This window comes from Sceloporus occidentalis, unplaced genomic scaffold (genome assembly GCF_023333645.1).
Source record: "Sceloporus occidentalis isolate IW3139 unplaced genomic scaffold, rSceOcc1.0.p SCAF_9, whole genome shotgun sequence".
In the NCBI taxonomy this organism is placed as follows: domain Eukaryota; kingdom Metazoa; phylum Chordata; class Lepidosauria; order Squamata; family Phrynosomatidae; genus Sceloporus; species Sceloporus occidentalis.
The window spans coordinates 47,500,069-47,520,244 of record NW_028316989.1 but is presented as its reverse complement, the minus strand read 5'-3'; the positions used below and the strand labels follow the sequence as shown (position 1 = coordinate 47,520,244).

The window sequence follows — 20,176 nt, the reverse complement described above, 5'->3', positions numbered from 1 at the left end:
AGCACTGAAGCTCAACCTCTCCCACAAGGAGAGTAAAATAAAAAACGGAGGGGGAAGGAAAAACTCAACACGGTTATTTTTTTGGATCAAATCACCCAGCTAGGCCCTTCTGGCTCCCTTGAGAGCACAGTCTGAAAAGAGTGCATTATGGGCATATAGTCAAAACAAGGGGCATGAAAACAATGCATGAAATTCTGTTTGCATTTTACATATGTGTAAGTGCAAAGATATCAAACTGAATACAGTTGGCGCTCCCCATTTGGACATCCTATGGACACATCTCTCCTGGACCAGCTTCTGTTCTTTTTCCAAAAGGAAAGTGCATTTAAAAGGGAAAGGAGGAGGAAAGGGAGCCCAGTCCTTCCTCGTTTTTGCTTAACAATACCTCTGAGAATTACATCAAATACATATAATAAATCTCAGCTAATAACGCAAGGAGTTTACAAGCTTTTTAGAGATTTTATGGGATAAATTGAACTCCCGGGCAGCCCTGATTCGATTTTTTAATATGAGAGACATATTTATCCAGGTCTCTTAAAACAGCTATGTAGAGAGATAGAGAGAGGCCTGCCTTGTCATTAAAAGTGTACAACTACAGTGTGCAATGTACATTCTTCGCTGTTTGTTTAGGAATATCATTGTGAGCTTTAAAAATTCACTTTTGGCACCGGCGTAAGATAAAGTGTGACACAGTGGTTTGAGCATTAGACTATTATGACTCTGGAAGACCAGGGTTCGAATCCCTGCTCAACCATGTAAAACCACTGGGTGACCTTTGGCAAGTCACACTTTCTCAGCCCCAGAGGATGCCCCAAAAGCCCTGTGATAAACTGGAAAGAGCTTGAAGGCATGCGACATGTGAATTTTAAATGTGGGTTGTTTTGATAGCATGCGTCTTGTCTGTTCTTTTAACCAATATGTATTTTAACTGATATCATGTATGCGTTGGTCTGTTATTGTTCCATGCTTTGATCCACGGGGAGAGGTAAGAAATAAATATTAATGTTGTTGTTGCAATTGACTTTGCCTGATTGCGCTACCTAGAAAAATCTTTTTATTTAAAAGAAATGTTGCTGAGGTGTGTGGAAGATGCAAAGACATTTCATTGAACCTGACCATCTTGACAGAAAGCAGAGATATGGGACTCCAGGAAAGTAGGATTTGAACTCAAATCAGGGTGGAAAGGGGGTCATACCAGATCCTAGGGAATTAAAAAATGAGGGGACAAAAGTGGCCTGCATGAATGACCCAAAAGCTGCCCAGGGAGGTAACCACCTTTTTGGATAATGCCAGAATCCCTGAGCTGTTGGTCATGCTGACGTCCCGAAAAGGAACTTTCTGCAAACCTTTCTTCTCTCCCTCTATCCTTGAAGCTAAAGGCTGATGAAAGCATCGACTACCTTGAAATGTGTGTGTGTTGTGTTTTAATCATCCATCAGGAGGCCATGCTGGATCTGGATTCTGTCAACTGACCCTGCTAAGAGAGAAAATGCAAACTTCCCTCTCCGCTGCTTAGCTTCCTTTCCCATTCTCAGCCCTCCATTGCCCCCCATTGAGGCAGCTGTGGACCAGGTGAACCAAACCAGTGGGTCTGGACCACTCCAGACTGGGTCTAATTGGCATTCGGCTTTTGGGGAAGGCTCCCCTCTTTCCCGCCCAGCATCTCCAAGCGCCTTTGAAGCTCAGCTAATGACAAAAATGGCCTCCAGCCCTCCCTTCTCCTCTCCTTCCGAGACCCATTCTTCCCCCCTTTTGCACATTCAGAAGGAGGCCCCAGGTCCTGACCTTTAGGTGCTGCTGCTTCCAGCTCCAAGTGTTTCAGCTCCCAAGGAAGAGATGTGTGCATTCCAAAAAACCAGGGAGCAGAGAGGGAGCCAGCTATCTTGCAACTGTGCTTGCAGTGCAGGCTGAGTTTCCTTTATCCAGAATTCAGAAACCCAAAATACTTCAAAAGTGTCCACATGAGATAGTGACACCTTTGCTTTCTGCTGCTTCAAGTGTACACAAGCATTGTTTCACATACAAATTATTTAAAATACTGTGTACAAAGCTACCTTCAGGCTATATGTATAAGGTGCACATGAAACATACATGAATGTCATGTTTAGACTTGGGTCCCATCTCCAAGATATCTCATTATATATATGGAAACATTCCAAAATCCCAAACACTTCTGGTCCCAAGCATTTCATATAAGGGAGTTTCAACCTGTATATGCACTGTTCTTTATGTTTGACAAAATCTGTTAGGGGATATATATATATAGCTGTTCTTCTTCTATTACTATTATTAGTATTACTACTACTACTACTCCTTTGACAGTCTGCCGGATGTTACTGAAAAGACGTTTGGACAGTCAATGATTTGGATTCTATCCAGGAATCAGCAAAGTATGGCCAAGTAATAAGTCCTGTGCCAAGCACTGCACTTTTTGCAGTTGTGCAGTTGTGCTCCGGTCTGTTGTGCATATTGTCTTTCTGGATGCATTTCACTTGGTTTCTCTATATGCCCACTGTATGTTTTAAAGGTAAAGGTTTAAAGGTTTTACATCTATATTATCAGGAAGAAAAGGGACATTGTTGGGAAGGAGAGGGATAAGAGGGAAGAAGGGGGGATTTGCCCCCATCACTGAGAATTGCAATTGTCAGAAAGGGTCATTAAGGGAACGGAGGCAGCCCAAATGCATATAATCAGCAAATTTATGGTCTGCTGGTCCTGTCCTTTGGTGGAAACGCAGGGGAAGTTTCTAATCTGGAATTGTTAAACTGTGAGCTGGCAAGCCGACTTATGTATAGGCTTGTTTTGTTTTGCTTTGCTCGAAGGAGCTCTTGGGCCTTCCAGCTTGTTTTCAGATGCTTTTGTGGTTTCACAAAAGCACATGTATATAGATACAATGCATTTTCCTCAGCCCTCAGCCATAATTTCAGCGATTTCCCCCAGGCGCCTGGTATGAATTTTATAGGGCATAACTAATACTGATCAGCATGCTTGATAAGGAGGTGTTATTAACCAGCCGATGGGCCAGTTCATTTACAAATGCTTCCCTTGTTAAACAGGGAAAGCACATAGAGAGAGCCATAATTAAGGACATCAAAGCCTACTCATAATGTTATCTAGTGGAAAAAGGCAATCCGACTAGTGAAGATAGCCAAGAGCTGTATGCTAGGGTATAACATAGCTGTGTTGGAAATATCTTAGGACTCCCCTCCGAACTGGTGTTTGTGCCAGGTATCATCTGCAGATTTGATAAGCATGCCCTCTACTCCTTCATCCAAGTCATTGACAAAGAGGTTGAATAGCATTGGGCCCAGGACAGAACCCTGTGGCACCCCACTGGCCACTTCTCTCCAGGATGAAGAGAAACTATTGAGTTAGGCAACATCTGGTCAGTTGTGCACTGGAAGTGGACAACTGTTTTGGCCAGTTTGCATCTGATTTAAAGAGTCTGGTGGGATCGGGTGGTTGTGGTGGAGGGAAAGGAAGCAAGCTTGTGCATTTGCAAAATTGTTGGTGTGTTTGGGGCCACAAATTTGAAACAGCTCTCAATCCACCCCCAAAAATAAACAAATTGGGTAGCCTCAGGACTTAGGGGTCTGTTGGGGGGCTTTGGGGACTGCAAACGTAGCCCTGGAGGAGCCACACAAGGCATAAGAAGTCCAGCCTTTTCCATTCCTGACCAGCACCTCCTTCGGGGATCTTGCCATGACTAATCCCGCCGCAGCCCCCCACCGCCCTTGCCTTGGAAGAGACCCTCCTTCCTGAGACAGGGGGATAATGTATGCCTGTTTGGAGCATACCAAAGTCACGTTTGCAAGCAGCACTCTGGCATTCTGCGAAAGCCGAGGTCATGGGGCCCATGCCCCTGGGGTCCGGGAGAGAAAGGCGCGGAGGCAGGGGGAAGGGCCATCTGCTCGACTACTTATTCAGAGGTCACTGCTCTCTGTCACACAGCCTGCCAGCCTTTGGCTTCCAGGGCCCCTAAAGAGAGGGAGGCCCGGAGGGGTCTGCGGGGAAGAGAGGCATGATGAAAGCTGAGCCCTGATGCAGGGAGACAAGCCGGCCAGAGAGGGCTAAGTGGAAACAGCCATGGGCCCAGCGCACTTAAAGGAGCAGTGTGCCTTCTTCCCCGCCTTGCTGCCTCTCATCTCTTTTCTAGAAGCACCAAGTCCACCCAAACTATTTTTCTCAAGGATGGGGAGAAATATAAAACCACCTTATTATTATTATTATTATTATTATTATTATTAATTTGTTTTGTTTATATACGGCTATTCCAAAGATCATAGCGGTGAAGAGCAAGTTAGCTAATTAGCAAGTAAGCTAATTAGCAAGTAAGCTAATTTGCCCCCAACAGTCTGGGTACTCATTTTAGCTCCCTCCTCGGAAGGATGCAAGCCTGAGTCGAGCTTGGGCCCTTTTGCTGGTCTTGAACTCGCAACCTTGTGGTTTTGAGTGAATGGCTGCAGTACAGGCATTTAACCACTGCGCCACCAGGACTCCCTTACATCAGAATCACTGTGCTTTCCAAATTTACTGTTGTTGTTGTGAGCTCTGAAAACATTTTGGACTCGTGGCGACCCGGAGGCCAAGATGACCAAACTGAGACTGTCGTACTTTGGCCACATTATGAGAAGGCATGACTCATTAGAAAAGATAATGATACTGGGAAAGGTGGAAGGAAGTAAGAAGAGAGGAAGACCACATAACAGATGGATAGATTCAAGCCTGGAACTGAGCAGAAGCCAAAGAACAGAGGGCCCTGGAAGAGTCTCATTCAGATGCACAGTTCCTCCCATGCTCCTTTCAAGACTGTTATTGTTGTGAGCTTTCATGGCATTTCGGACTCATGGCAACCTTAAGGCAAACCTGAACCAGCATGGCACAATGGTTTGCGTGTTGGACTGTGACTGGAGATCAGGGTTCAAATCCCCCCTTGGCCATGGAAGCCCACTGAGGGACCTTGGGCAAGTCCCGCTCTCTTAGCGCCGTAGGAAGGCAAAGGCAAACCCATTCTGAACAAGTGTTGCCAAGAAAACCCATGACAGGGTCGCCATAAGTCAGAAATGATTTGAAGGCACTCAGCAACAACATCAACAGTGTGAACCTATCATGGGGTTTTCTTGGCTTGCTTATTTTCAAGGCTATCATGGGGACCTTGTCAGAAGGCCTTACTGAAATCAAGATACGCTACATCCACAGCATACCCTTCATCTACTAAGCTTGTAACTCTGTCAAAGAAAGAGATCAGACTAGTCTGGCATGACTTGTTTTTGAGAAATCCAAATTGACTTTTAATGTTCATGGCATTCCTTTCTAAGTCTATACAGACTGTCTCTTTCATGATCTAAAATCTTTCCTGGTTTTCCTCTCTCGGCTCAGAGGAAGCCAGTGGCAAACTCCCTCTGAATAATTCTTGCCAAGAAAACCCAATAAGCTCAACCTACATCAGACTCAGTTTTGAAGGCACACTGATGGGAAGCCCCATTTAGATGAATGGCATGCGTGCTGCGCCATGCACAGGAGTGCACCCCATTCATCTAAATGGGGCTTGAGTATGTGCGGAATATGCTTTATGTGGATGCCCCATGTAAAGCAAGGGTCCACTGTAGTTTGTTGGGTGTGAGGAGTCAGCCTAGTATAGTAGTTTGAGTGTTGGACATTGGGAGACCAGGGTTCAAATCCCTGCTTAGACATGTCTAAGCGGCCACACTGTCTCACCCTTGTAAGAAGTCAAGGGTGAGAGAGTGTGACTGCCAAGAAAATCCTATGATAGGACCGTCACAGGTCAGAGTCAATTTCAAGGCACACAACAACAACACGGTCCAAAAGAAGAACTTTTCCAGGCTCTGGGAATAGAGGAAGGGGGAATGCAGACTTCATGCCTCACTTGACAGATTCCCAGAGGGAAAAAGAGATAGCACGCAATGCTAGATGGGCCTTTTGTCTGATGGATCCATTTGGGTGTTTCTGACATCCTTTATGGTCAAGAGTTGGTGCTAGACCGCTGGCACCTTGTTCTGTTCAGAACCGGAGAGCATTAGGAAGAGGGGCAGCAGCTGTTTGCTTTTTGGTTCATTAATCCAGTGGTTCTCCTGAGCTACGTGCAAAGAGCATTTCCTTTGTGGATTTGTCATCCCTCACTTGGCTAAAAAACCCCAGCCAGCTCTCATGCCATCCACCGATCCATCGTCACAGCTCTGCTTTATTAAAGTCCCCACTTGTGTATTCAGTCACAATTCCAGTGTATGTATTCGGTCACCAGATGTCAAGGGAAAATGAGACCCAGGACTTGGGAGATATTAAATGCCATCCATCAAACAGGAGGAGGAAGATGCGCCTCTTTGCTCGGATTCATGCATAATGACAAGCCTACTTGTTTTCAGATTTGCCCATTTGGCTGTTGTAGTAGTTTATGTACTATTCAGCTAGTCAAGATCCTTTACCACTAGTCAAACTTTTTCCTGTGGCTCCTGATCAGAGTCGGGGGACTACAGGTCCCAGAATCCCCTGGGAAAGGTTCATTTGGGGTTTACAAGTCCCAGAATCCCCTGGGGATTGTGTTTATGTTCTGCCTTCCTCTTAATATGGGACTCTGACACTTATGCAAGTTCGTTTTCCTCTGCAGTCCCTCTCAAAATGGCACTCGGAATTGTCACTTCCTTCCCGACACCATTTTGAGAAGAACTGCGGAGGCAAACAGATGTATTTAGTGTTCTTGGATGGTTGTGACACCAGAATGAGGGTGTTTGCATGCATATTCATTTGATGATGTGCTAGGGAATCCTGGGAATTGTAGTTCATTGTGGCATCAGAGCTCTCTGACAGAGAAGGCTAAATGTCTCATGAAACTCCAGCTTCCAGAGTTCCCTAGCATGGAGCCAGGACAGTTAAAGTGGTCTCAAACTGGATTATTTCTGCAGTGTGTTTTGGAGCAAAGTGAGCCATAGCTACCGTGAAACCAGGGAATGATGGCTGCAACACTCCCCATTTTCTATAAGATGGCAATGGGCGATATTTCTGCCACTCTGGAAATTATAGAGAGGGTCCACTTTAATCAAGCTTTACAGGAAAAAGGGGAGGAATGGGAGGAAATGGGTTTAATTCATCTGCAAATATAATTACACTCTGCAGCACTAAGATTTCGGCGTTAATTTGCTCGCATTTGCCATGTCATCTGGGCAACAAATCATGAAACAGCTCAGGCTCCATCTTTCTCCCCTTTTTTTTTTGCAACTTTATGTATAATGCATTCGACAAATAATGGGAACAGGGAAGATTACATCCCGAACCCCGCAGTGAGTAAATTAAATGTAGTTGCTGCAAAGTAAATTGAAATACATATTGGACTTATTACACTGTCGGGTTTAATAGCCACCAGTGAGCTGAATTTCACCCGCTCAATATAATCTGCCTCCAATGAGAATAGATGCAGGCTGGGTTTTTTTGGGGGGGAGGGATTAAAAATAAAATCTCTGATCAGCGATGGCCTCGCTCCTATTGAAGCTATTTAGCAATTGCTGGCATTTCAAACTCCTCATTAGGGTTTCCGAGCTTTTGTCGCCCAACACTTTGTGCATTTTCAAGCTTCTTTGGGAGGAACGTTTTATTTAAAAGATGGTTTGAATTAGAGTTGCCAATTCAGAATTGTCCCGGCTCCTGGGATTTCCAGTCCAAAACCTGAGACTCAACTCAATGGAATGACAATAGCCAGAACATCTTTGCACAAGTTGTGCAAACATTTGTGCAAATGTTCACAAGCAGTTGACCTATTGTTCTCCCAAGATGCCAGCCACAGATGCTGGTGAAACGTCAGGAATAAACCCTTCTAGAACATGGCCACATAGCCTGAAAAACCCACAAAAAAACCTATCCATGTGCAATATTCACCTGCATGTACAATAGCCCCACATGCACAACTCTACAAGTTTGAGGAATAGCTTAGACATCTGGCCATATTTAGCTTGAAGAAGAAAAAGGCACAGAAGTGGCACAGAGCGCCATCTTGAAATATCTGAAGGGATGGCATATATGGGATGGATCGAGCTTGTTTTTCACTGCTCCAGAGACTAGAAAATGGATTCAAACGATAAGACATTCCACTTAAACGTAAGGAAGAAGATTCTGATGTTAGAAGCAGGAAATTAGTAGATAGCCATTGCAGTTCCTTCCAATTCTATGATTTCTCAGTCCTGTGAATGTGGATGTTCTGCATCAGACAAAAAAAGGCTAACAATTTCCATAGGAAATCCTTAACACGCATGAGATAGTGAAGAGATTCTGTCTCTCATCTCTAGGACTTCCTAAACAGTGAACCATCTAGGCAACATATCCAGGGGTAGCCATGCTGACCATACAGCGAAGTACAATGGCATCCAAAACTCGTAAAACAGGGATACCATTGCTTTTTGTGGGTTTTTTGCGTTCACCAGCATCTGTGGCTGGCATCTTCAGAGAAATCTAGAACATGGCCCCACAGCCCAAAAAACCACAAAAAACTATGGATGCCAGCCATGAAAGCCCTCGACTTCTCAGTGATACCATTATTGGGTCAACCAAAGTGCACAAAACACATGACGCAAACTCGCCATTTTGTGGGTTTTTGGATGTTCCCGTACTTCGCTAACCATCCAGTTTGCCCAGTTTATCAAGTCAACTGGATACTTGTTAGCTTCCCATGCCTCCCAGGAGGGGAGACTCTGTATGGCCACCCTTTCCTTCCTTTCCCATCCTCAGAGAATGACTTTGCTGCTTTACACAAGGGCTCCATGTTATTTTCTCCGGTGGGCCCCTGCGAGGGGAGAGTTGGGGGAGAGCATTGTTCCAGAGCTGTCCCTCACACAAAATAAATCCTTTATGCCTGGCTTTAAAAGGGGAGAGAGAGGGAGACTTAGTGCTTTCAGATTTATTCTCTGGTGCTCTCCGTTGACCTTGCATGACCTCCATTACTCAGGAATCCTCTAGAGGAATCCTTAAAAGGCTGGCTTGTAATTATGGACCTTCAAGCTCATTTGTTTGCTCAGGGCAGGGTGGTCCGGCACATCCGGACCCCCACTCCTTCCTCGCCACCATTCCCCCCCTGATCCTTTGGCGAGGGAAAGCGCCTTGCAAAAGTTATGATTATCATCATCATTATCCCTCGCTGCTTAAAATTGCAAATCCTCCTCTTGTGCAAAGACTGGCAAGACCCTTGTCAGCTTTGTGAATTTGCTGGCTTGGTGTTCCCAGCCCTGGGTTTCCAAGCAGAGTAGGGAAAGACCAGGGAAGGGGGAAGAAAGGGGTTCATCTGCATTATAAAACTGAAGCATGCCCCTCTTGAGGAGGCTTCTAGTGGTGTGAGAACATGGGAAAAGAAGAAAAAAAGGGGGGAGATGCTCTCTTTTTTATTTTTGGACATCTGCTTCCTGATATTCCAGAGAGTGAAAGAAGAGAGAAGAGGATGGAGGGGAAGGGGAGGTAACCAGAGATGACCGGAGAATTAGGAGCTGTGGGTGGCACTGAGTGGAAGATACTTAAAGCTGGGGAGGATGGAAATGGACAGGATTAATTTGTTGTCTTCAGTGCCTGTGTGTCATTTTTGCCATTGTTTTCCTTCGAGGCTGAGAGAGTATGACTTGCTCAAGCTCCTTCAGAGACTCTGTTTTCCAACATGGAAGACACCATGGCGCTCCTCATAGCTTTGTTATTGTATGCCTCTGAGTAATTTCCGCTTACAGCGAGGTTTTCTTGGCAGGATTGGTTCAGAGCAGAGTTGCCTTTGCCTGTCTTTGTGGCTGAGAGAGTGTGACATGCCCTAGGTCGCCCAATGGGTTTCCATCGTGGAACAGAGATCCAAATCCTGGTCTCCAGAGTCATACTCCAGAACTCAAACCACTACACTATGCTGTCTCTTCAAAGAAAAGAAGGCTGACGTTAAACATGGCCACCCTTCGTCATGAGCAGCAGAATCCAAAATATGAGTAGTAACTAATCCTAATGAGCATTGGCATCTCTCATGCCCTTGCAGCATTGCATTGACTCCTCCATTCCTGGGGCTGCCACTAGTGAGAGCAGAAAACCACCATCCCTTTTCATTTATATCCCATCTTTCTCCCAAGCTGCATACAAGAAATGCTCAGTGCAATAACATCAATAAGAGGTTGCAAAAGTTGCAGCAGGAGCATCATGCTGGCAGCACTATGCACTCATTGCTTGTAGACCCATTGAATCAATGAGACTCACGTGTGGGATAGGTGTGATACAAATAAATGGAGGGACGATGGTTTTCTGCTCTTGCCATTTAACAATTATGGTTGTGACTACCAAAGGGATTTCGGCTATCGTTCCACCTCAAATGGACATTGGTAACTGAACCGACCTCAAAGCATCAAGGGCAAAATATTTCACTGATGTAATTTTTTGCAATATTTTAAAATAATGTTGTGCAGGAGACAAAGATTGTATACAATGAACCACCAGAAAGCAAAGAGATCATATCTTAGCCACCAGTGGGAAAATCTATGTTTTTGGGAATGTTTCAGATTTCTGGGTAAGGGAGGCTTGACCTGGATTATCATCAGTTTCACAGTCTTCCAGTTTTACTAACTGGAATTTTTGACTACCAAGGATTCAGATGATGATGATGATGATGATTTTCATGCCATCACCTGCAGTGTTTTTCATTTGCACTGTAGAAAAGCAATTCTGAAAGTTTGCAAATCAGAGATCCCTGGCCCAAACAAAGCGGGCATCTGTTTTGCTTTGTTTGTGAAGGGTTTGAGTAAATACAGGATTCTGTCAACTCTAAGAGACACAACTGCTACTTTTTAATTGAGCATTCGAATTTCTCCGAAGCAACTTGGGCAAAGGCGACAATGAACAAGACTGAGAACCACTTCACACTCCACAATAGCCATTGCAAGGTCTGGGTAAACCTTATTTTAATAAGTCACCATTAGCCGGTCCTCTTTCTATTCCCTATTGTTAAGTGGGCCAGTTTGTCTAAATTGGATTCAAATGAAGTATTTTGCATGGGTAGTAAGTACCTGCCGCCAGGCTGTCAAAATGCCACTCATGTTTTTCGTAACACAAGCGCACATAGCCCATTCTTAGGAGAGACACACACACACACACACACAGAGTGCACAATTGTGAGGCTTTTCAGGGAGGGGATTTGGTGAAACAAGTGGATAAGACTTGCAAGAGAAAAAAGCTGGAGTAAAAAAACACTCTCACAATTATCCTCCATGGTTAAGAAAAGTGTTATTTGTCTCTCTGTTCCAGCACCAATGCCATTACTGTCACTGGCTTTGCAATCATTTTGTGTCACTGTGTATTGACATATTGCAAAATGTTGTAAAATAATACATACGTTTCCCTTTTGAACACCTTGGTTTACCATATATACGCGACTACAAGCCAACCTCATGTATAAGTCGAGGGCAGGTTTTGGGGTCAAAATTATGGATTTTGATATGACCCTTGGATAAGTCGAGGGTAAAACTTAGGGACATGCAGCAAAGGATCTAAATGATGAAGCAAAGGAAAACAATGAACCTACAATATTATGGCAGGCATAAAGGTTTTGGCTCACACTAAACTCTGGATGGAAGTCAGTGCTTCCAGGACAGACTGCACTCTTGCCTTTCACCAACGGTTCCCCTTTTGATAAGAGTTAAAGTACAGTATTTACACTGACCCATGGATAAGTCGACCCAGGTTTTTGGGGTCAGTTTTTTGCCTAAAATTTCTAGGCTTATACATGAGTATATACAATAATCATATACCCCATATTTCCATCCTTAATTTACACTGCAAGGTGCATTTCTGGAAAGCAGGGACAGAAAGTTGAGCTCCCAGTGACTGCTCCACAGCCTGCCAGAATCTGGTAGCTTTGTACTACATTCTCCATCGCCCCCTTGTCACTGTGAGGACAACAGGTGTTGTAATCAATGTAATCAATCAAAACTATCTGGAAGGCATCAGCTCAGAGATTACCTCTTTTTCACCATCCACAAGGGATCAAGATGACCCATACTGGTTCCTTCCATAAAAACATAACACATGAAAGCTAGAATCCTGAAGACTTGGGACCAGTCTACTTGCAAAATAGGGAGGAGCATTCAGACGTCTCAGTAAGTGGTATCTAGAGGAGTGCAAGGAGTGTGGATCGCACCAGTTTGACAACTCAGTGGAGGGGTGACACCCAGTTAGGCATGCAGGGTGCGAAGGGGAGAGCATGCTCCTCCTGGCTCCACTGCGGAGGTGACTTCCTCCTCACAAGGAGGCCACCACTGGATTAAAAAAGCGAAGTGCACCCTTTCGGTCATTGTCGCCTCCCCATGCACTCCCCCACACCGGATGATGCCAGGCATTGGGACATCACTGTTCTCAGCTAGAAGCCCAAACTTCAAATCCCAGGATCCCACAGGATACAGCCGAAGCACAATCATAATGCTTTCATTGTTTATTGTGAAAGGGATCCTAGTTGCACTGGGGGTCAACTCGGGGAGCTTTTGGCTTTCAGACTATGCGACCCCTCAGCCAATGCTCCCTGTGGCCTTCTTGCAACTGAAAGGCCAGGAACCTTTTCTTGCTTTTTTCCTTTTCATTTGACTTGCAACTAGCTATTCCTTCATTGCTTCTTTTCTTCCTTCCTCTCTCCTTCCCTTGCATCCATTTCCCCTTCTTCCTTTCTTATTCTGGCAGCCACAGCCTGGTCTATCTTTTCTTAACACTCTTTTACTCTCCCACACCTCATGGCCATACCCTGCTCTCTGGCCCGACGATGAACTTGTTGCCATGGCAGGAGTTTAAGTATGCGCCGCACAGCTTCAAATGGATTGAGCAGCAGCATGGAGCCTCACAGGTTTACTGGAAAATCCCGTCAAAAACTCACTTCTCACTACAGACAGGAATGGAGGCCAACATCCATGGAAGGCTGCCTTTTCTGTACAGGGGTGGTCCCTGGACCTCAATTTTGTAGCCTCCGCTAGTCCCACAAAACACCCAGGAAATCTGCAGGGAGAGTCTCTATCACATGCAAAAACACCCCCATCTTTGCAAGCTGCACTTAGTCCCTATACTGGGAGAAAGGTGGGATATAAGTAAATATCATCATCATCAGCTACATAAGCTATCCTTTTTTAAACATGGGTAAAGGCTGGAAGCGATGCCAGATCTACCCATAGGCTCTGAACCCCATCCCCCACGGCCCCAACACCACTCCATCTTTTGTTTGCAGTAAAAACAGATCCTCGCTCTTATCCGGGCCTCTCGGTCACAGTGAAATTCCATTTGTTTTCTTCCCAACGTCATCGCCTCTGCAGCCATTGTTCCCTTCCTGTGATCTGTGAAAACGGAGCCATTGAGCTCAGTGACAGCCGTGGGTGCAACCGCTGCGCATCAAAGGGATGGAAAGAGAAGGGGAGGAGGGAGAGGCGCTCTTGGCCTTGACAAAGAGTTGCCTTTTGAGAAAGTTGCCGGCCCTTTTGCCCCCCAACAGGAGCACCCCTTCCCCAAGAGAGGAAAGGAGCTTGCAAACAGGAGACGCCAGAAGAACAAAGGGGCAGTCTGCCCTCCGCATCCATGCATTCTGCACCCACAGATTCAGCTAAACACTGTTTGCAAATATTCAAAGCAAAGCTCATAGAACCATAGAGTCCAACCCACTGCCATGCAGGAACTCTCAATCAAAGCATCCCTGACTTTTTGCCATTTTATATAAGGGGTGCCGTTGTGTTGTTGTATGCCTTCAAGTCGTTTCTGACTTATGGCAATTCTAAGGTGAAGCTATCATGGGGTTTCTTGGCCTGTTTCTCCAGAGGGGGTTTGCCGCTGCCATCCTCTGAGGCCGAGAGAGTGTAACACACTCAGTGGGTGTCCATGGCCGAGCAGTGAATTGAACCCTGAAGTCCAGAGTTGTAGTCCAAACCATAATTCCTGTATACAGTGGACCCTTGTTATACGCTGGGGTTTGCTTCCAAGATCCTCCACGGGGAACAAAATCCGTGGATGCTCAAGTCCCATTAAACGTAATGACATAGCAAAATGGTGTCCCTTATTAAAAAAAAAATATGGAAAATCAAAGTTTGATATTTGAAATTTATACCTTTTTGGAACATTTTCAAACCGTGGGTGCTTGCATCCGTGTATAAAAAAATCTGTGTATAAGGAGGGCCAACTGTCTTACTGAATGTAATGGCAGCAACTGTGGCATAAACAAGTAGCAAACTTAAAAAACTATGGCCTGTTACAGACTGCCAAAATAAAGCTGCTTCGGGTCTCTTTGGAGGTATGCTATTTAAATGATGCATGGGTCCTAAGAGTCCGGAGGTTGTGCCAAAGCCACACTCCATTCCTAAGCACTGTAGTGCAGCTTTGGTGCAGCTTCCGGATTCTTAGGATGCATGCATCATTTAAACAGCATACCTCCAAAGAGACCCGAAGCAGCTTTATTTTGGCAGTCTGGAACAGGCCTATACCTTTAAGTTAACAGTACAGTATGCACACCCTAAATGTATTCACTTGAATCTACCTTCATGTGTTCAAAGTGAAAATGTGGTATGATATTATATTTTAATATATATATTAAAATAATTTTAAAAAATAAAAATTTAAAAAATTCCAAAAAAATAATTTTAATTTTTTAATAGAAACCCAGGGCCTCTCCTTTCTCCTCCCACTGAGTCTTTCCCCATGTGCACCATGTCTTCAGCATTTTAAAGGGACACAGGCAAACACCAGCTTGTTTCTGCCCAAAGGAGCAATGGTGTCACCTGGTGCCATCCGCACCCTTTGCACCCTCCTAATGATGCTCCTGGTGTCCTGGGAAAGAGCAAAACTGCTGGCTGTGTTTGCATCCCCTCTCAAAGCAAGAAAAGGAGAAGGCAAGGGGAGAAAGGGTCCCGTGAAAGATGGCACCACTTGTGCCCAGGCTCGGAGAAGCTCTTCAAGATGCGAGCCCAGCGAGCTGCGAGGCCTCTTTCTCAATCCCTCTCGAGAATCTCCATCCTTGTGGCAGCATCTCCCAAAGCCCTTGCAAAGCAGGCAGACTTTCGCTTTTCAGCGGGGCTCCATTCAGCCCCCAGACAATGGGGAACAATGGGCGGAGGCGAAAGGGGAGCCCTCTTTGAACAGTGTTGAAGAGGCCATCTGCTCCAGCCGTCAATGCCAAGGCTGGGAACTGGGAAGATCCCAGGTTCAGACTTAATCTCAGCCACTTAAGCAAGCGATCCGGAGGCCAAACTGCAGCTGACCATCCCCGCCTCCTCACCCCATCCTTGCCCCACGCCCATACACACACACACACACACACACACACATAGTTTAAAACCACTCCACTCCTCCCCTTGCAACAGATGATGCTTTGGAGAGGGAATCTGTACTCAACTATTATAGCACTTCAAACCCACTTTAATGACCATGGCTTTGTCCTGTGGAATTCGTTCATAGTTTGGTGGTGTGGCACCTTGAATTTTCTACCAGATCTCTCTGGCAAAGGAGAGTGGAACCACAATTCCCAGGAATTCATAGAATGGAATCAGAACATTTAAAGCGGTATCAAACTGCTATTAACTCTAATGCAGAGACATTCAGAATCTGCTTTCAGAAGTCCTTTGTTGAAAGTCTTGCAACAGCTCCACTGGCAGCCCATCCGTTTCTGGGCAAAATTTAAAAGTTCTGGCGATGATCTATAAAGCCCTATATGGTTCAGGTCTAGCTTACTTGAAGGACTGTAGTCTCCCATTATTATTAGTAGTTGTTGTATTAGTATTATCATAATGTGTTTTAGATTTCTCAAAAAATACTGTCCCAATCCTATACCTGTGGAGGACATGTTCCCAGACTTACCATGGATAGCAAAAAATACAGATAATGACAAATGCTATATTTCTGCTGGAGACTGATCACCGTGTTGCACTGGAAGACCTCCGGATACATAGAAAGGTGGTTTCTCTAAGCATCTGGAGATGCTCCAGTATGACTCTATGGTTAACGTATGTTGGAAATTGACCATAGAATTGCACTGGAGGACCTCCAAATGCCTAGAGACACCTTTTCACTCAGATATGGGTAAGTGAAACCATGGCTTCCAATCTATCTTTTAATCCAAACATTAAAGGGGCTATCCAAGATGCTAATGCCATTGGCGATAGTTTTCAGCACGTTTGACAGCTCCTTAAAAATAACCTAAAACACAGAGTGGATGCTCTTGTTCCACCAACTTGGGAGCCACTGACCAAGATGCTAAAGCCACTCAGTGCCAACACCCAGCAAGACTGTTTAATCCAGCCAAGAAAACAGAACCCAACTTACTTGCAGCCTGGATCCTGGCCTTGCGGCTCACTACCAACCCAAAGCGATTCCGAGCCAAACAATCATACTCGCCCTCATTGGAAGACCCATCGCCTTTCAGCTTCTGGAAGTGGGAGAAGTAGAGTGAGCCGTTGGCAAGCGTGAAGGAGTCCTGGCTGTCCCCCATCAGCACCCCGTTCTTCCGCCACGTGATGCTGATGGGGAGGATCCCTTCCACTTGGCAATCCAACACCAGCGGCTGCTCCTGGACAGCTGTGTGGTCACTGGGCTCTATGGTAAATGCTAGCTCTGCCGAACGGCACAGACCTGGAACAGAGAGAAAGAAAGGAGAAGTCATTTCAAGAGCCATGTGTGTTAGTCTCCCCAGTCTGAGGTAGAGTCCCCAGACATACAACAAGAGAACCAGTAATGGTTTGAGTGGTGGATCAGGACACTGAGAGACCTGGGTTCAAATCCCTACTCAGCCATGGAAATCCACTGGGTGATGTTGGGCAAAAGACATACTTTGCCAGCTTCTTCAGAGATCTTGTAGCACCTTTGAGACTAAGTGAAAGAAAGAGGTTGGCAGCATGAGCTTTCCTAGACTTAAGACTTACCCCATATATACAGTGCGGCCGCGTCATATGCGGACGCACCATACATGGCTTTCAACATACACTGAAAGCTGCTACGGAGCCTGTGGGAGCGCAAGGGGCGTCACGTCCCATTAAGAATAATAAGGTGCGCACCCGTGGCTCGCATGCACCGCCGCGCCATGCACAAGCCCCATTATTTTCAATGGGGCTCAAGCATACACTTTTTTAACGCGGGGGCCCGGAATGGATCTGTACTCAAGTATAAGTCTATCTCATGTATAAGTCAAGGGCAGTTTTAAGGGCCAAAACGATGGATTTTGATATGACCTGTGGATAAGTCGAGAGTAAGGGTCATGTAACAAATGTTCTAAAGGGTGAAGCAAGGGAAAACAATGCCAAAGAACTTACAAAATTGCAGGAGGCATAACTGTTTGTGTTCATACTGAAGGATAGATGGATGAGAGAACAGAGGAAGGTTAGTGCTTCCAGGAAGATCACCCTCTTGCATTTCACCAGGAGATGGTTTCTATTTTTATGAGAGTTAAAGTACAGTACTTACATTGACCCATGGATAAGTCGACTCAGATTTTTGGGGTCAATTTTTTGATTAAAATGTCTAGACTTATACATGAGTATATACAGTAAATTTCCCTCCTCGGATACCTTTGGTGGAGTGTAAAGGTTCTTCTAACCTTCCTGTTTTAAAATCTGGGTAATTGTCTTAAGAGAGAAGAGTGGAAGCTGGCATGACAGGATGACGCCTGACATTTTAAGATGCTTAATGGGTTAATAAAAGCATCGGACAAAAGCCATGTTTATTCTCAGACGCCGCCACTAAATGGAGCCTCTCTCCATTTGGAAAAATCCTGCAGCCTCACCTTTGACCCTCGGCTTGGTAACCCTTCCTTTCTTTGTCTACTCAGTCCATCTGCCTCATCTCAGGTTACACTCCAGCCTGATCCTCTCATAATCCAATTTATGTTGCCATATAAAGTGAGAGGGAGCTTTAAAAAAGGAAAATTAAATGCCCAAGCTTCTCAAAGGAGGAGGGTTTTTCTCCTTGAAATATAACTTTGATATGTTTCCCCCCCTCTTTTACCTTGCATGCTCTTTTTTAAAGAAAAAAGGGTGTTGGGGGGTATATGCAAGGAATTTCATTCCTCACCAAGGAGGCTCAGTTTGGATGCCTGGGAGCAATTATCACCACCAAAGGCTGGAAAAGAGGGGGGCAAAACCATAGAGAGGCCAAGCCAGAATGCCCAGTGGTGATGGAAGAGGCGCCGTTGCAAAACGCAAAGGCCCACATGCAGAGTAATGCATTCATTGTGTTGCTCGACCCTTGTGTGGAATGGCAATGACATGCAACCGGATGCATAGCTGCATGTGCAACGAAACGTCCAGCAAGATGGACTTTTGTGTACAATGTACATCCAAGTACAAGGGTGACATGCGCACAACTCCACTTCTACAACCTTGAACTTCCTACAGGTGTATTGGACTTCAGCTTCCAAGATTCTTGGCTTTTGGCCATGGTGACTATGGCTTCTGGGAGTTGAGGTCCAAAGCACCTGGAGGACCAAAGTTTGGGAATCATTGGTCTAGAGGCTTTCCCTAAGAAAGGCCACAACATTTGGATGTCTAAGGCCTAAAAACATCACACTGCTATCTCAGCATCTCTCCAGTGTCTTTCCAGACTGGTTCAAAAAGGACATCAAACTTGGATTTGGGGCTATGGGAGCGACCCTACCACTCATGGTTCTCCAGTCCAAATGTGCTCAGATTTCTCCTGTTATGTCCAACTTTGCAGCAAATTCACATCTACCATATACACAAATGGCTTGTGCATATTTTACTTGCAAAACAGTGCCCAGATCTTATATTAGAGTTGCACTGCATGTATCTCTGCACACAACAGCAAGTATACCTTGTGCTACTTAACCCTTGTATCAAATGGCACTCTGCGCAGCTGAACTAAGATGCCAAATGTGCAGTCAAATGCACAACCCAATGCACTCATGCATCATGCCATATGTGCAATGCAATGGATGGAAATGACTCACAGGTGCACAAATAGCAAAACCGAGGTTTGTTTTTTGGATTCTTTTGTGTGGATATTTTAAAATTGGACGGTTGAATCTGTGGATGCAGAATCCGTGGATACGGAGGGCCAACCGTATTACTTCTCAAGGCAATCTCTTGAAAAAGTTAGCATGAAACTGGCTCTGAGAGCACTTCAGGTCAGGCCTTTCCCAGCCTCTTTGCCACCAGTCCTTGAACAGAGCAATTACAACCCTGTTCACTTCCTTTGCCACCGCTTTTATGGGCTTGCGAAACACGTGAAAACATTTATTTTTATTCTCCCGCAAAAAAACAAAACCTCCTAGATGCTTTCAAATCCGCCAGCCCAGGACAGCCCTTTTTCACAAGCCCTGGTATATAATTTATGAGGTTTTTTAAAAACTCTGTAAAGTTCAGGGCAGTTGGGGAGACTGGAGTAATTCAGAATTGACTCCGTCATGCATTTGCTGTCTCATTATTTGGGCTTTAGCGGATGTTTATAACCCACAGAGAAGCTCTCCAGATTGACTGACTCACATAACATCATTTTTAGTATGCTAGAATTGTCCATAAGCTTGGGAAGAGAAAAATTAGAGCCCTTGTTGCCTTGAATTTCCCAATTGCTTCCAAACTAAAAACCAAATTGTGATGAGAAGTGTAGGTGCCTTTAATCCCAAGAAACCAGTAATAACTTGCGATGGCATGGCATCAACACAACAGTGTGATATCACAACCGGTCTAATGCAGGATGATTAAGTATGATAGAATTGCTCACAAGTTTGGGAAAAGAAAAATGAGAGCCTATGTTAGCTTGAGTTTCCCCATCACTTCCAAACTAAACTTAGTTTGCATTTAGTCCCAAGCAACCAACAATAATTTGCTGTGGCATCAACACAATATTGTGACATCACAACACAAGGTATGGTCTAATACAGGACATATACGCTAGAACTGTTTCCAAGCTTGGGCTGACTTGAACTTCTCCATCACTTTCAAACTAAAAACCAAATTGTGACAAGAAATGTAAATGCATTTCATCACAAGCAACCAGTAACAACTTGCAGTGGCATCATGACACTGTAACGCCACAATGGTGTGACATTATAACACAAGATTGTGGTCTAATGCAGGATGATTAAGTATGACAAAAGAATGGGAAAAGAAAAATGAGAGCCCACATTGGCTTGAATTTCCCCATCACTTCCAAACTAAAAACCGAATCGTGGTAGATGCATTTAGTCCCGAGCAAC

The 20,176-nt window shown here is 44.9% G+C and overlaps 1 protein-coding gene across 1 annotated transcript in view; it reads right to left on the bottom strand.

The window, feature by feature from the left end:
• Positions 1-20,176, bottom strand: part of LOC149307474 (immunoglobulin superfamily DCC subclass member 3-like) — a 56,854-nt gene that overhangs the window by 30,747 nt on the left and 5,931 nt on the right. The window contains 1 exon segment of the mRNA XM_089538568.1: positions 16,294-16,599. Within this exon segment, the coding sequence (XP_089394694.1) occupies positions 16,294-16,599 (306 nt within the window).